Source organism: Hippocampus guttulatus, chromosome 8 (assembly GCF_054856545.1).
Source record: "Hippocampus guttulatus isolate MCC_2025c chromosome 8, RoL_Hgut_1.0, whole genome shotgun sequence".
In the NCBI taxonomy this organism is placed as follows: Eukaryota; Metazoa; Chordata; class Actinopteri; order Syngnathiformes; family Syngnathidae; genus Hippocampus; species Hippocampus guttulatus.
In genome coordinates, this window is record NC_141268.1 from 12153063 (window position 1) to 12167610 (window position 14548).

At 42.2% G+C, this 14548-nt stretch overlaps 1 protein-coding gene across 1 annotated transcript in view; it reads right to left on the reverse strand.

The window, feature by feature from the left end:
- The window catches only part of LOC147201190 (sodium- and chloride-dependent GABA transporter 2-like), a 9846-nt gene extending 2367 nt beyond the window's left edge, over positions 1 to 7479 (reverse strand). Inside the window, exons 1-10 of the mRNA XM_086118731.1 lie at positions 7302 to 7479; positions 6900 to 7034; positions 6570 to 6710; positions 6409 to 6487; positions 6207 to 6339; positions 1914 to 2048; positions 1716 to 1819; positions 511 to 635; positions 308 to 420; positions 69 to 206 (exon numbers count right to left, since the gene is read on the reverse strand). Coding sequence (XP_085974857.1) covers positions 69 to 206; positions 308 to 420; positions 511 to 635; positions 1716 to 1819; positions 1914 to 2048; positions 6207 to 6339; positions 6409 to 6487; positions 6570 to 6710; positions 6900 to 7034; positions 7302 to 7479 — 1281 coding nt within the window. The remainder of the gene's footprint in view (positions 1 to 68; positions 207 to 307; positions 421 to 510; positions 636 to 1715; positions 1820 to 1913; positions 2049 to 6206; positions 6340 to 6408; positions 6488 to 6569; positions 6711 to 6899; positions 7035 to 7301) is intronic.
- Between the last annotated feature and the right edge of the window lie 7069 nt (positions 7480 to 14548).

Genomic DNA, 14548 nt, shown 5'->3' on the forward strand with positions numbered 1-14548 from the left:
GTTGCCATCACTTCATTTGAGTCTTTTTTTTTAATCCAGCATGCATTTTATGAAGGTTGGTTGCTCACCTCTGTAACCATGAGAAGACCACCAAAGAAGTTTGCAACACCGATAGCAAGAAGGAGGAGTTTACGTCGACGTTTATTTCCAAAGATTGAAGGGAACATGTCAACTATGTTTGTGATCAGTCCCTCTACACCTACAAACTATTGTGAGAAGACAGATTTTTTTTTTTTTGGGTGTGCGTTATTAATTGTACATTTTATTTCAACTTAGGAAATCAGTTTCTCATTTAAGCTTGTCTTACCGCAGTATCGATTCCTAAAGAGATGATCATTAAAAAAAAGCAAATGGCCCAAAGTTGAGGAAAAGGCATCAAAGCCACAGCACCAGGGTAAGCGATGAATGCCAGACCCGGACCTGAAAAACAAAACAAAAGTCAATTATTGTCACTTGAAAGCTAAAAAGCTTCAAATTCGAAATGTCTTGCCATGTGCATTGCATCCCTACCGGATTCAGCCACCATGGATATGTCCACGCCGTGTTCCTTGGCCATAAAGCCAAGGACAGAAAAAACAGCAAAGCCGGCCACAAGGCTGGTCAACCCATTCAGCAGGCACAAATAAATACAGTCCCTATTGGGCAAATACAACATAATTGGTCAACTGCTGTTGCAAAAGTCTCAACTTTACAAAGTTGAAAACCATCCATCCATATGGATCTTTCTAGAAAATTATCTGTCAATGGCTTGATAGAAATGTTATATATCAAAAGTACTAGCAGTAACAGTACTTGGTATCGGTATGGGTGACTCCTCAAGAGTTGAGTACTTGTATCGGTCTGAAAAAAAATGCTATCACCGAACATCCCTAATTCTCAGTGTACATATGGAGAAACAAGCATTCACACTCACATTCATACTAAGGACAACTTCGTCTTCAATGAACATCACGTCTGATTGTGGGATTGGGAGGAGAAAATCCACTCAAGCGCGAGGAGAACATTCATGGCTACGGAACCCCTAAGGCAGGGGTAGGGAACTTCAGTTCCTCGAGAGCCATATCCTGCCCGTTTTAGGTCCCTCCCTATTCCAACACACCTGATTCAATTGATCAGGCCTTGACAGAGCTTGCTGATGAGCTGATCATGAAAAAACACAAACTTTTTTTTGCAAGGGGGTGCTTTTTTTTTTTTTAAATGCCCGTTGATGTACTTCCGGGTCATCTCCCGGATCACTGAAAACAACAAACATGGACGGCAAGTTTAATTGAATTATACTTTGAAATTGGCTTGAAATACAAAGACATTAAATCTGTTCTTGAGCTTAAATGCAGTTTCCAAGTCCTCACCCACAATTCTCTCCTTCCCCGAAGTAGTGTCGTCTCTCAATCAACCGCGCATGAGAGCCTACATGAGCCAAGCTGACCCGGAAGTACAAAAATGCGCATTTTAAAAAGCGTGCCGTTACGGAAAAAAAAAAAAGTTTGCGTTATCTCGCAGTCTTTGCGGGGGAATGCAAAACTTTGCGAGGGAACGCAAAGTTTTTTTTTTCCTTCCATGTCCTCTTAGGGGCCACATCGGAAGGCCCAAAATATTCCCAGCTAAACATCCAGAAGAAAGTATACAAAAATATGGGGAGCTTATCTGGAAATGAGTTCCTTTTTAATCATAACTGTGACGGTGCTAAACTGCTTCGGACGATGTGAGACGTGTACCTGTAACAGTTATTGGTGGACTTGTTGTAGCTACTTAAAGTTGTCAGAATCCCAAGCGCGATTCCATAGGAGAACAGGATCTGACTGCCGGCGTCCAGCCAAACCTGACACAGAGTATTTTCAATTTTTCAGTGAGCAAACCCTGTCATTGAGAAGTAGACTGACAACGGCTTGTACAAAGAGGCAACGTTATGTTACCATTGGATCGCTGAGCCGGGATACATCTGGGTAGAGGTAGAACTTGATTCCTTCTTTGGCACCGGGCAATGTCAGTCCACGAACAAGCAACACCAGCAGCATGATATATGGAAATGTGGCAGTGAAGTAGGCCACCTACATTTAACCAAGAAGGAATTTATGACTTTTTTTAATCACTTGTGTGCTGTGAAGTCAGCCAACAAAAATCACTAAGATGCCACATGGCAAAACTTAAATATCTACAGACATGAAACATGTCACAATGTTCTCGATGGATGTAAATCATTCTGTATTTGTGCTAATTCTAAAATATCACATTTTTGTCTTGTGCTCATTAAGATATCTATCTATCTATACACACACACACACACACACATGTAAAAAAAAAAATCCTCGTCTCACCCCTCGGGTGGTGTCCGTCCCTCATTCAGCTCGGGTCCTCTACCAGAGGCCAGGAAGCTTGAGGGTTCTGCGCAGTATCCTTGCTGTTCCCAGCACTGCAAATTTCTGGACTGAGATGCCCGATGTTGTTCCCGGGATCTGTTGCAACCACTCATCTAGTTTGGGGGTCACTGCCCCGAGTGCTCCGACCACCACAGGCACGACTGTCACCTTTACCTTCCAGGCTCTCTCCAGCTCCTTTCTGAGCCCTTGGTATTTCTCGAGTTTCTCGTGTTCCTTGTTTCTGATGTTTCCATCACTTGGGACCGCTACATCCACTACAACGGCTTTCCTCTGCCCTTTATCTATGATCACGATATCTGATTGGTTCGCCATTACCATCTTGTCAGTCTGGATCTGGAAGTCCCACAGGATCTTTGCTCTGTCATTCTCCACCACCTTCGGAGGTGTTTCCCATTTTGACCTTGGGGTTTCCAGTCCATACTCCGCACAGATGTTTCGGTAGACTATGCCAGCCACCTGGTTATGGCGTTCCATGTAGGCTTTCCCTGCCAGCATCTTACACCCTGCAGTTATGTGTTGGATCGTCTCAGGTGCCTCTTTGCACAAACCTACACCTTGGGTCTTGTCTGGTGTGGTATATCTGGGCCTCAATGGCTCTGGTGCTCAGGGCCTGCTCCTGAGCAGCCAGGATGAGTGCCTCTGTGCTGTCCTTCAGGCCAGCCCTCTCTAGCCACAGATAGGACTTCTTGAGATCAGCCACTTCAGTTATGGTCCGGTGGTACATCCCGTGTAGGGGCTTGTCCTCCCATGATGGTCCCTCTTCCAGCGCCTCATCCTCTGTTCCCCATTGTCTGAGACATTCTCTGAGTACGTCATCCGTTGGAGCCTTCTCCTTGATGTATTCATGGAGCTTGGATGTTTCATCCTGGACAGTGGCTCTCACACTCACTAGTCCCCGGCCTCCTTCCTTTCGGCTTGCGTACAGTCTCAGGGTGCTGGATTTGGGATGGAACCCTCCATGCATGGTTAGTAGCTTTCGGGTCTTAACGTCCGTGATCTGAATCTCTTCCTTTGGCCACCTTATTATTCCTGCAGGGTATCTGATCACTGGCAGGGCATAGCTGTTTATTGCCCGGGTCTTATTCTTGCCATTGAGCTGGCTTCTTAGGACTTGCCTCACTCGCTGGAGTTATTTGGCCGTAGCCAGTATTGTTGCCAGTTCGAGGTTGCCATTGCCTTGTGGTATACCGAGATACTTGTAGCTGTCCTCAATGTCTGCTATTGTTCCTTTAGGGAGTGAGACCCCTTCAGTGCGGACTACCTTTCCTCTCTTAGTCACCATCCGACTACATTTCTCAAGCCCGAATGACATCCCGATGTCGCTGCTGTAGATCCTGGTTGTGTGGATCAGGGAATCTATGTCCTTTTTGCTCTTAGCATACAGCTTTATGTCATCCATGTAGAGGAGGTGACTGATCGTAGCTCCATTTCTGAGGCGGTATCCATAGCCTGTCTTGGTGATTACTTGGCTTAGGGGGTTCAGTCCTATGCAAAACAGCAGTGGGGAGAGTGCATCACCTTGGTATATGCCACATTTGATGGACACTTGGGTAAGTGGCTTGCCATTGGCTTCAAGTGTGGTTTTCCACATCCTCATCGAGTTCGCAACGAAGGCTCTTAGGGTCCTGTTCACCTTATACAACTCCAAGCATTCAGTGATCCATGTATGTGGCATCGAGTCATAGGCTTTCTTGTAATCAATCCAGGCTGTGCACAGGTTGGTACGTCGGGACCTGCAGTCTTGTGCGACTGTTCTGTCAACCAGGAGCTGATGTTTGGCTCCTCTGGTATCTCTACCAATGCCCTTCTGTGCTTCGCTCATGTATTGATCCATGTGTCCACTTATCTTAGCCGCAATGATGCCTGACATGAGCTTCCATGTTGTGGAGAGACAGGTTATTGGCCGACAGTTGGATGGGACTGCACCCTTCGAGGGATCCTTCATGATCAGGATCGTTCGCCCTTCGGTTAGCCATCCTGGGTGAGTCCCATCCCTCAGCAGCTGGTTCATTTGTGCTGCTAGGCGCTCATGGAGTGCTGTGAGTTTCTTTAGCCAGTAGGGGTGGACCATGTCCGGGCCTGGTGCTGTCCAGTTCTTCATATCTGAGACTCTTTCCTGTATGTCTGCCACTGTTATGGTAACTGGGTTCTGTTCAGGGAGGTGTCTGTGCTCCTCTCTCAGGGTCACCAGCCATTGTGCACTGCTGTTATGTGCAACCTCCTTCTCCCACATGCCTTTCCAGTACCTTTCAGTTTCCAGTCTTGGTGGGTCAGCTCTTTTGTTAGGACCCTGCCACTGAGCGTACACTTTCGCAGGTTGTGTTGCGAACAGCCTGTTTATTCGTCTGGCCTCATTCTCTTTCGTGTACCGCTTTAGGCGGCTGGACAAGGCTTGGAGCCTTTGTTTGGCAGTTTCGAGTGCTTCAGGTATGGTCATCTGGATGTACCTCTCGGGTGTCGGCCTTTTCATCAGACCTCTCTGGGCCTCCATCAATTGACTCACATCTTTCCGAGCCACCTTGATCTTAGCCTCCAACCGTCTTTTCCATGGTGGGTAACGTATGTCATGGCTTCCATGGTTGCTCTTATAGCCAAGCATCTCTAGGATCACTGATGCTGAAGCGTATATTTTGTTTGTTTATTGTTTTTTGAGCATATATAGTATACACAGTAACAGGTTGACAAAAGTCAAACAAAAATTATGTAAGGAAAATTAGAAAGTAGATAAAAGAAGAAAACACACATCATCACGGTTGTATGCTCAAGGGAGTAGGAAGAAGTAAGTAACTTATCTGGTCCTACCCCTTATTTTAAAGCAATTTGATTAGATCATTTTTCAAAACAAAGAAGAAAAGAAAAATCTACATATCATCAAATGCTTTTACCCTTATGTATACTATACTATCCTATTTATACACCTTTTGGTTTGTATATATATAGTTATTCTTTCTCCTTTTATATTTCAATTTTCTGATATTCATTATAATTTTCATTTCTTGAATACAATTGATAAATTGATCAAATCCAAAACAAGAACAAACGGTTGTCTTACTATATTTTATAGTATATCAAATTTATCTTTTTAATTCTGATTCATGTAGTTTTTTTGTACTAATCTTTTGAATTGGTTTTTGAACTCCTCCAACGATTTGCTCATTTTCAGGTCTATCAGCTCATTGGTTTCCGTGATCGTGACGGTAGGGATCGCCCTCAGTGCTGCATTCACACTTTCCATGAGGCTTTCAGGTGGTACTTCACATAGCCGTTGTAATCGGTTTCTAGGTTGCCCAGCTTTCATTCTCGCCATGATCTTAGCTTTCAGGTCAGTTGCTGCCTCGCTCAGCATTTCATTCATTGGGGCTGGCCTCCCAATCTCATCATCTGCATTCATTGGGGCTTGCCTCCCAATCTCTGGTATGACCTCTGATCTGGCAGCCTGGGGCCCTTCACCATGGAACCTGCGTTGTACCTCATGAGGTACAACGCAGGTATATATGTATATATATATATCTCATCAGCAGGTGTTTTTGGGGGTATTCACTGTATGACAAAAGCCTTGGGGGTACATGAAGAAAAAAAGTTGGGAACCACTGTTATATAGTGTTTTTGAGAGTTCATAGTTGTGTGCAGAGTTTGCGCTTTGTACAACATCCTGCTGAATCCTCATTTTGTTTTACTTGACCTGTGGTGCACCATCCACTTTGCCATTGGGGCACTCTTCTTGGCAGTGAATGATTTTTGTTTCCAATTTTGCTATTTCATCAATAATTGATTGAACAAAATATGTGAGGTGTACTGACTTGGGATGTACAGTATATGACACATTACCTTCCCAGTGGTCTTCACTCCATTCCAAATACAGAGGACACACAATAGCCAGGCAAGAAGAAGACAAAGGGCCAACTCCCATCGAACGTTTCCCACATGTTCAATTCCACTTGATAGTCCCAAAATTCTCCTCCTGACGCAGAGATCAATCAGAAACATCCACCAAAAGACACACTCGGGCTTCATATGATGCTATACTTACTCCCAATACTCCACAACCGAAGATGTGCCATTTTCAAACTCTTGCAGTGTTTGATTTGCTCTGTACTCAAAACATGTGTCTTTGTTTGCGAAGTGAACGAATACGAAAGTCAAATGAGGGCAATGGATCAGTATTGGCTTTCGAAAACCGGTTCTCCCTACCTGTGTTCCAACTGTTGAGACAGTTGGCCCAGGGCAGCTCAGATGAGAAGGACGCGAACAAGTAGCGGAAGGCCCAAGCCAATATGATGACATAATACACCGCCAGGTAGAAAAGAACCAGCTGGCTTCCATATCCTATGCCTGGGTACAGTGTATGACGAGTAGACAGATGTTATTGGATGGAGAAATTATACTCGTATCACTGGAAATGGAGAACACACTGCAATGTCACCGGATAGGGTGGACATCCTTATGTCACAGCAAATTGCAGATTGAATCGGTTGACTGTTTAACCCTTAAAACTACTGATTGATTGATTAATTGATTGACCTTCAAAAAGAGGACAGATTGCTCTCCAGCATCTTATTCCTCCCTGCCTGGTGTACTGGCCCAACGATGTCTCCAGGAAGAAGAGCGGCACACCAAAGGTGCAGAGGAACAACAAATAGGGTATGAAGAAGACTCCTTTGAAACAAAAATGACCTTTTATATGTTTGGGGCATTTCTGACGAGAGGGACAAAGTTTAAAAAGTGAATTTTGGCAAAATACAGAATCCCCCCCCTCCAAAAACAGACACAACAGTATAGCAAGAAAAATCAAAAGAACAATCATAGCAATTTTGTTTTCGAATTCAATCGGCGAGTAGAACACCAAAAAAACTTCATCTTTGTGCTCAGCCGTTTTTCTTTTCATTTGAGTATTGAAACCAACTTTAGCTTCTCCGTGTTTACCTCCGCCATTTTTGTAACAAATGTATGGGAATCTCCAGATATTTCCCAGGCCAATGACACCTCCTGCTGTAGCCAAGATGAATTCCGCTTTCCTGGACCACTGCTCTCTCTGCCGGCCTTTGGGCGCAGCCTCTGTTTTGGTCCTGTCGTTCGGCGTATTCAATTGCATAGCCTCCATTTGGACCAATCTGAACATATCATTCAGGGGGGGGCTTCAAAAAATGTCATCCTTTACAGAGCAAGGAAGTCAAATGAACATTCTAAAGCACTTTGTTATGTATTAAGTTGATTAATTTTCGTTACTGAATTGAATAAAATACAATTATGACTGATTTCTGACATTTTCAAAAAAAAAGTTTATGAAAGATTTTGAATGTAAAGTTTAAAAATACACAAAAATCATGAGTGTTTAATACAGTTCAATGATTCTACATTGTGGATGGTATAAAAAGTGCAACAAGGTAAAAACAACTATTTTCAAACTACAAAAAAGAGCAAATAAATTTATTTCGATCTAACATACTGAATCAAATAATCCACTATTTACCAAATTAAACACTCTGAAATTTTATGATCTGGTTGAGTTTAAAAGAGCACAATTAATGTTCAAAGTACACAATAACCTGCTCTGCCACAGTACCACGGAAGCTGTTTGAAATTAGACAGACTTAAGGTGTACTGGCCTCGACAAAAAAAAAAAAAAATCCAAATCAAGAACAAACATTAAGCAAAGGTGTGTTTCTGCAATCAGTGCTAATTTGCGGAATCATTTTGGAACCGACCTGTGAAAAGCGTGAATCGCTTGCTGTTTTCAGAAACGGGTTCAAAAGTAATGTCCAAAAAAACTGCTGGAATTTATTCACATTAGTTTGAGTGTAATGTAACGGAATATTTATCATGTGTATGAGAGGCCCGTGATAAATGTGCGAGTGCAGGGGTGCCCAAACCTTTTTGGACCTCAGATCGACTTTTTGATCAACCAACCTCCCGGGATTGCCCCTTACCACGCACGCACGGAGGCATGCAATGCACCTTTGCAGCCTGTTAATAAAAATCGATAGCTCACACGTACCGTTTTAAAGTGCTTCCCTGGGCCCTCTAGATTCCTCTTCTTTGCCCGTGCCCTCGGTGAATTGTACACGAAGCAAACTCTGAATGAGAATAATGACCATAAAAGATGTAGCGCAACAGCTCTGATCACAAGCTGCAATTGCAGACTCCTGAGCGCGAACAACTTCCGATGACGTAGACTCGTAGAGCACGTGCCACCGTAGGTTAATGATTTACCTGCTTTATTTTATTTTATTTTTAAAATATTTATTCGTGAAAATGAGACTGATAGGATGATTAGGGTGCAGCGTACATTAACACAAAAAATATATTACGAACATGTACAAAGACACACAAATGGTTGTTTTTTTTCCATCTCCTCTACACCCCTCGGATACACCTAGGACCTGTCGTATATCTACCGGTCGATCAGGATCGACATAATGGTCACCCCTGTGCTAGAGTATGTGCTTAGGTCGTGCCTGTAAGTTGAAGTGCAGTTGCATAGTTGAGCAAGTCTATATGCTCACTTTTTTCCTCTTCTTTTCATTTTGGGATACACTCGACACGATTGATCTATTATCATATTAATATGAAACAAGTTAAAATACAAAAAGACCAAAGGGTAGGACTAGATAAGTTGTTTCCTTCTTCCTACTTCCGTTGACCACGTCAACTTTGCTGAATGATTGCTGTGTGTGTGTGTGTGGGGGGGGGGGGGTTCTTGGTTTACATTTTTTTTGTACTTTCCTTTTACTTTCTCCCAAATTTATGTTATCTGTTTTCATGTTAATGGGAAGTTGACCGACCATGTCAAATCATTACGTTTTTACCCGTGAGAAGCACCATAAACGACGGTAAAGTTGTTATTCTGGCATTGGTCTCCAAACAAACAGCAAAAGTGATGCCGTGATCAAAAGAATGTATTAATGCACACTTTTAACTTGAGTAGGAGAAGTCCATTCACCCGAGATGAGTCCATTGAAAGTAGACAGCTGTCTTTCTACCTGTATGAATGGCATTAGGTATGAGAAATGGCCGCCGTAAACAGTTCTTTTTCTGGTGTGTGCACGAAATTTTGAAATGGTCTTTTACATCTTTTGCCCCGGGTAGTTACAGTTAAACGAGCCATTGCAAGTTAACAGTAAGTAAGATAAGTAAGACATCCTTTATTTGTCCCACACTGGCGAAATTTACAGTCTACAGCAGCAAAATTGGGGTGTAGAAAGAAGAAAAAGTGTTAGCATTCACAAAAATAAATGTTTCAGTTTCAATGAGGATGCACAAATGCACTTCACTGCCAGACACAACAGCCTTCTTGTGCCAATCTGCAGCAATCCGATGCTTCAATTACATTGCTCAACAAATCTTCACTCAATTGTCTATTCAGAGATGCAGTAAGAAGCTTCTAGTTGAACATCCTTGGGCTGATTCCATCTTTGTCCTTGTTTCTGCATATGAGGTTTAATAATAATAATAATAATAAAAGTAAGACATTGACTCAGGTTTATGAATTAAGGGTTTTGTTCAGCAACAGGTGGAATGTTTTCCCGAACGCATGGTAAAATCTGTATTGTGCAAGCATCAAACCTAAAAACACAATATGAAAACCCCCCAAACTGAAACACATGATGTGGAAGACAAAAAAAAGGCATTGGATCAGTCAGAGTCAAAATAGGTTAAGGGATAGCATCCCTGATGAAAAATTGCTGTTGACCAGTTTGATAAGACAGAGAAAGCACATACCTCTCTTCTTGGCACCGAAATTTTGTCCGTCTGCTTTCATTCAAGTTTTTCACATATATAGAGGCAGGTGAGTAGGTGTGACCCAACTCACTTTTCTTCTCCACGGTAATTAAAGCAGTCCAACTTGCTACTGTGCAAATTGAATAAACAAGGATCAGTGCTTTTGTGGCAAAACGTGTTTGAATTCATTAATGAAGGAAAACTTCTATACAGTACCTATGGCAATGTATAATGATGTGTAAAAACAATCACAAAAAACAAAACAACAAACTAAAAAACGCACGGCAGTACATGCAAAAACTACCACAGTGAATGTGGCTGAAAACTGTTTGGCATAGCAATACCTGAAAAGCCATGCCTGACCAGGTTAATTACCGGTACTGGTAAGGGGATAGTGAAATGAGGTGGGAAGGGTTGAAATGAACACAGTTATGTATCAACTGAACACCCACAAAATTTGCACATTTTGCTTCAAAAGCTTCAGTCCATTTAGATCCACAACACAAAATCTTTTTCTGTCCATCTGGTTTTCAGTGGGGCGGCCCGGTGAGGATTGGTTAATGTGTCGGCCTCACAGTGTGGAGGTGCAGCGTTCGATTCCGGCTCTGGCCTTCCTGTGTGGAGTTTGCATGCTCTCCCCGAACCTGCGATTGGCTGCAGACTTGCTTTGTTTTTAAGCGAGGACGCACTGCTCAATCACCCAGCAGTGGTTGGAGAAGTTAGCATCTTTTTCTCTAAGGGGAAGACCTATGCTGAAGCGATCTTCGATCACAATGGTCTTTGGCAAATTGGAAATCATCATCATGTTTATGTAGGAGTCTTTTGGCCTCCATTTATGCTCTTGGAGTATCCATGCGTTGGTAGCTGTGAACCAATTCTCTGACTTGCCCCATGGTCAACTGCTCCAAAAAGGGAAGCCTGTCCATCTTCTGTTCTATCCTCCTCAACAGCACATACTGTATCAAGAAACAGGTTACATGAAAAGCTTCATCATATCCTCACAACAATTCCCCGGTCTTGACGTGCCACAAAACATTTCAGTTTGTGGAGACTGTGAACTTTCCTTTTGGTGCACCTCGGCTCTATTCGTAACTTCCATAATGCTGCTTGACCATTCGATGCCTTCAGTTGAAGTTAGCGTTCGAAGATGATGTGAAATGTCAGTCAGCCATGTTGTTTGTCCTTGGGGTAATAGGGTAACCACATTATTTAAGACGTTTATTTTTACCTGACCTCTATATAATATAATATAATATAATATAATATAATATAATATAATATAATATAATATAATATAATATAAAAATAATATTGAATTGAGTTGCATTGATTATACCGGTCACATTAACGATGGAAAAGGTTTGAAGACAATTTATCTAACAACCCTTAACATAGGTGTGAGGGCTCTTTTTTTATCCACTGTCCAAGCTAGAACTATCGAGAAGTGAACCCTGCAGTCCGACGTGTAAGCTTGAGTATCACTGGGCTGCATGATCAGAGAAACGGAGGAAGTGTTATAGGTGAATTTGTCTGGGCCACTTGGGATTAGAGCCCAGATCCTGTCAGGATTGAAAGAGGATCTGTCAAGACTAGCCAGAGAGAAAGTGGTTACTTATTTAACGTTTACATCAGTGCGACACAGTGACCTACAAAGCATTTTAATGTGTCATCGTAACCTAATTAAAAACATAATCTCTCCCAATGTTATTTGTTATAGTTGATAAAGTTCTACACTCTGGACAAGATGGAAGCAGCTCACGTACACGCCAGTAAAGGATGTAATGTGGAGTTGAAAATATTCTGCTTCATCTGAAAGACTATACTGTTACATACATTCAGCACCTCTGTATAATCATCTTCAGAAAAAAAACAGCTCTCCATAAAATGGAAATACATCATAGTCAGCATTCAGCCATTAAAAATTTGTACTGAATAACCATGAACAAATGTGGTTAACAGTTCGTATTTCCGGTCCGTTATGTGACACCTCTTTCTGACCTACTGAATGCTTAGGGCCACGATCCATTTGCTGTTGGTACGCTACATCCTGCCACACACACACACACAACATCCGCCCAAGTGTGCTCACCACTAGCATTGCTGTGGCCGGCTAATCTCATTTCAGTGACGTGACTTAACGTGTGACTTCTCACCTGCTGCAAGCTTATGAGCAGCTCAAAGCTTGTCTATCAATCTCATTTACAGCTCAGTACTAAAGTGATGGCCCACTTACCCAAGTCATTATTATAATGTACTATATGTATATACTGTATGTACAGTCGAACCTCGTTACAACATATCTCGAGGGACATAACGAAGCTGTATAACGCTAATTCGTTGTAACCATTTCCATGCCATTAAAATGGCCGCCAACTCTGATGTATAATGCAGTTTGAACATTTATAGATGTAAACACCTGATCATCCAGTGTAAAAATGTCAATTACAAATACAGTACGTGTATATGAAGAAAAAAATGATTTTATAAGACATGAAACAAACAAACGTTCCTACTTCCTCTCTGAAAACATTGAGTCAGCAAATGTTAGCCGCCATAGGCAACTGCCAGTGCCGCCGAGATCTGGGAGACTCCTTTTCGAAAGTGAGAGACAATTTCAGCTTTCACAGTCATCGAGATTTGCTTCCGTTAAACAACACATGTTTTCAGACCATGTGCCCAGGATGACGCCGTGCTTTCGTGAGTTACAGCAGGAAGTACAACCATGAAACGACTCTATCAGTAGCAATGCTAAGCGACGGAGGGGAATCCTGGACTGAACATTTAGTTCATAAGCAAGGACGCGGCGGAAGTTAGCTTCCCATGGTTTGTTGTCACGAAGGCCTTTTCACTAGTTTGTGGGAAAAATCTGGTCGTTATAATGAAATTTATGTTTTAAAGGTGTTCGTTGTAAGCAAATTTGGCAAATGGAAAACGAATTACATGAAATCGGAACTTCCAAAGAGCCGTTCCTGACAATGGCCTCCGATGCCCCTTATTTGTAGCTTACCTCCAGACCTTTCTGTCATACGACTGCATCCCTCCCCATTGTCTATAGCTCCACGTGCCCCCTTTACCCTTTGCCCCTCCAATGGTCTCTGTATGGCCCTGATCTTTGTCGTCACAGGCAAGCGGATATCTTTGACCCGTGACCTGCTACGTAGCTGCTGTAATCACATTTGAAGACGATGCCAATTGAGGTGGACAGGAGTCACCTCTAATGTGTGCACAGACGCCCAGCAATGCATAAACACCATACTAAACGCCTCGCAATTGCGTACAAGGTGTGAATCCAATTTGTGAGGATTGAAGATTAGGAAGGCTTGCTCGTGACAATTTCTGTACACTAAGCAGATGACCACAAGCTCCTTGCTCTGGAAATCCCACTTGTAGGTATTGTCATACTATTGGAATCAGGGTGAGAGATGGCTTTCTGTGTGCATGAGTGGGTTTTTTTCCCCCCATGTATTTTACAAAGTGAAATATGACTTCAGAAGGCTTTGATTTGCTCATAGTAGTTAACTAACTTGATACGACACACGTTTGCATCATCAATCAAAATTAGAAAAGTAATAGTGTAGCAGTTGTGCGATCACAAGATTCCCATAGTTTACGAACACAATATAAAATAACAAAACCTAAAATTGAAAAGAACATTTACATAAAGTAAAGACAATAAAATTAACATTTTCTTCAAAACAAACGAAAGCTAGCTGGAACAAAACTAACCCCGCTATATTGAAATTATCCTTTGTTTTCATCTTCGTCAAGAAATATACAGGAGCTGTTGGGGTTCATTTAGAATGCAAGTCAACCCCCAATTTTTTTTAAACAATATGTTCTATGCGCCTCCACTTTTATAAGCACAGCATTATGAGTTAAGCAGCAAAATCCACTTCATTTTTTAACCATCTCAAAGGGGCGGCCATTTTGCCACTTTCTGTCAAATGAAAATGACATCACAATTGCTGAGGTAACAACCAATCATAGTTCAGCTTCAGAATACAGGTGAGCTGTGATTGGGTGGATTTTACTGCTTAACTCATATTGCCCAAATGCAATATTAACCAGAGTGCATTGTGTAGTCTAGTCGGCTGCGCAGTTCTGGAGCTTATCAAAGCTGATTTCAGGTGAAAGGAGGACTTACAACCTGAACTGATTGCCACTCAGTCACAAAGCACCTACATAGACACACAACCAGGCACTCACATTCAAACTGGACAGGAACGAAAGCCATGCTTCCTGCATCGAAGGAATGTGAATTTACCTCTTCACACTTCAGTGACATCAGTATATATCAGTAACAGTCCCCTCCAAACGTTTTATAAAGGGAAGGTTAATTCTTTGTTTGTTTGTTTTTTTACAGACTGAAGACATTTGGGTTTCTGATCAAAAGATGAATATGAAACAGAAGTTCAGAAGTGCAGCTTTTATTTAGCGGTATTGACATCGAA